Source organism: Odontomachus brunneus, unplaced genomic scaffold (genome assembly GCF_010583005.1).
Source record: "Odontomachus brunneus isolate Ranch 3 - 2012 unplaced genomic scaffold, Obru_v1 Obru_scaffold_312, whole genome shotgun sequence".
NCBI lineage: Eukaryota > Metazoa > Arthropoda > Insecta > Hymenoptera > Formicidae > Odontomachus > Odontomachus brunneus.
The window spans coordinates 77,290-80,434 of NW_022639762.1; the positions used below are offsets into that span (position 1 = coordinate 77,290).

At 38.1% G+C, this 3,145-nt stretch overlaps 1 protein-coding gene across 1 annotated transcript in view; it reads left to right on the top strand.

Annotated features, from left to right (window-relative positions):
- The first annotated feature begins 1,304 nt into the window (after positions 1 to 1,304).
- LOC116853388 overlaps positions 1,305 to 3,145 on the top strand; it is a 9,076-nt gene continuing 7,235 nt past the window's right edge. The window contains exon 1 of the mRNA XM_032834455.1: positions 1,305 to 2,700. Coding sequence (XP_032690346.1) covers positions 1,342 to 2,700 — 1,359 coding nt within the window. The 5' untranslated portion in view covers positions 1,305 to 1,341. The remainder of the gene's footprint in view (positions 2,701 to 3,145) is intronic.

Below are 3,145 nucleotides of genomic sequence, written 5' to 3' on the forward strand. Positions count from 1 at the left end.
TCCGATTAAGACAAAATTTCTATTGGCCCACGATGAAAACCGATATTCAAAAATATATTCAAAATTGTAAAGAATGCCAGTTAAAGAAATTAACACGGGTCAAAACTAAACAACCGATGACAATTACTGACACCCCGGGCGCTGCGTTTGATAAAGTATCAATGGACATTATGGGTCCCCTTCCTGTTACTCCACTTGGAAATAGATATATACTAACAATTCAAGACCTATTAACTAAGTATGGCATAGCTATACCACTTAAACAAACTGATTCGCAAACAATAGCCGACAATTTTCTGAAACACTTCATTTGCATATACGGTGCTCCTAAAGCCTTACTGACTGATCAAGCTCCAAACTTCTTTACGTCTATAATGAAAAATCTAGCCAAATCACTAAAAATTCAACAGTATAGAACTACCGCTTATAGACCACAATCAAACGGATCAATAGAGAGGTCCCATCACGTTTTAACTGAATACTTAAAAATGTATACTAATATTAACAACAGTTGGGATGAACATCTGTTTACTGCCATGTTCTGCTACAATACTTCTGTCCATGAAGGAACTAATTATACCCCTTTCTCCCTTGTGTTTGGTAGAACTCCTCGGCTCCCTTCATCAATCCCAATCCTGGAAGAAGACACAGAAATAACATATCAGCGTTACCTCACTAATCTTTATAATACACTCAGAACATCGCAGATGAACGCAAAAGAAACTTTGATTCAAGCCAAACAAAAGAGTAAAAAGTATTATGATCAACGTATCAATGAACAAAATTTTAATGTTGGAGATTTCGTATACTTATTAAAAGAACCTATCAAAGGCAAATTTGCTGATCAATATACGGGACCGCACGAGGTTTTGGAAATACTTCCACCACGGAATGTCAAATTAAAGTATAAAGGTCAACCTCGTATTGTTCATACGGATAAATTAAAGCTATTACGCTTTAATCGGAACCAGGACCCAGGATGAAGGAAAGCATAAATAAAAAAGGAGAAAGCACACAAAATTGTATTAGAATATGCGAACCAGAATCCTGGATTCTTATTAACTATATCATTATACTTATTCATTATACTTATTCATTATATCATTATTCTTATTAACTATATCATTATACTTTAAGCAACAACATTAATTATTAACCACCACATACATTACACATACATACATATATGTATATGTATATCAAGCAACATCATCATAGGAATTTATTATTTTGTTATAGGCATCAGTTTTCGTCATCATCATTTCAGGTTTAAGTACAGTACTTGCGTTATTAGCATATGATTGCGGAGGAACACATCTAAATACTACTACCATATCACTTATGCATACTGGAGGATGCGACTTCCAACAAGATACACCAAAGACTACACAAACATATATACAGCTATTACAACTCTCTAATTATAATTACGTCGAAGTTATACAATGTAAAATAGAAATATCCAGAACTGTTTATCACTGTGGGATGCACTCTCACGTCTCTATTGTGCACAATGGTCAAGCTAGCTATTTGCAAGGAACATCGCACGAACAATGTCTACGCATGCATCGTGAAGGAATGTTGCGATTAGGAGCAGACGAAATTATTGATCAATTAAAACCAAACAGTACAATTTATAGAAGCGTAACACTGGCAGGAAAAGCAGGAGTAGACGGTACCTGCAAAGGCGCTATGTACTCTGATTATTATGGCACTTGGGAAGATGTAGTAGTCCAGGCACAAGTGACAATATCATTGCGAACGGCCTATGTACCGGTACATCTAGAATTAGGAAAGGTTATATTAAAATCAGGAACTACGTGTCCTCTCTCAGAAGGAACTTGTTTAGACTCGGACGATGGATATACTTTTTGGCAACCTCTTCCAAATTCAGCATGCAAATTTAACCATTATGATGTTTTATATGAAGGAAATGCCATGAAAATGCAAGGCAACATAGAGTCACAAGACACTACAATTTACACATTGACAACACAAGACATTACATTTGCTCTAACTTTAACAAGACCACATATTATTTGTGGATATACTCTAATGGGAACTGAGCATCCAAAATTGTTTATTTTTGAAACAAAGCAAGGAAATACATTCAAAACAAAAACAGAAACTCCTATTGATAATTTAGATATTTTTACATATATAAACTCCAAATTTGTATATGTCGAAAGACATATTAGGACCCAGATGAAGGCACTGTATTATGATATAATACAACAAAAATGCGAGTTAGAAAAACAAGTGTTACAAAATACCTTGTCTCTCGCTACATTATTACCAGACGAATTTGCTTTCCGTCTGATGAAGGCACCTGGGTATATGGCTGTTGCCGCTGGCGAGGTTATACATGTTGTAAAGTGTATACCGCTCGAAGTCGTACTACGACGAACAAACTCATGCTTCACCGATTTACCAGTAATGCTCAGTAATACATCTTACTTCATAACGCCTAAATCACGAATTCTTACACGATACAGCACTGAAAGAAACTGTAATCCTCTTTTACCTATACAATTTCATATCGAGGATACGTGGATACAATTCAATCCAACACCAAACATGGTATTACCACCCCAGATACTGAAACCTTTAACAAAGCTCACATGGACATACTTAACCCCAGCCGCACTCGCAACAAGTGGCATTTATTCCGAGAAAGACTTAGAAAATTTACGTGATCATGTAACGGGACACCCTGTCCCGCTATGTTTTGTTGCTATTTATGCTACTTCATGCTTCGTTCCGTCGTTCTTCCTTCTATTCTATTATATAATCATCTCGTGTATATAGTTGGTCTTTTTTTTTAGTTATGATGTTACTTACTTAGAAGCTAGTTTTGTTTCCATCATGTTAAATATATCGTTAGACACCGAAGATCCGCGCCTAATATCTCCCCACCCAACCCGCCTACGCGAGTCACGAGGCGCCTCGGCGCGCGTTAACTCGGCGCGGCGCCGCTACGTGGCGCCGGCCGGACACCGCGGCCGCTTCTCGCGGTTAAATATCGCTAGCCGCGCCGATATAACGGGGCCGCTCGGGCGCCAGGGGAGAGGTCGTCAACCGGTCTCTTACCCGAGACCGGTCATCCAGGACGACACCATCCTGGTGATACACTGTTAACACAGCC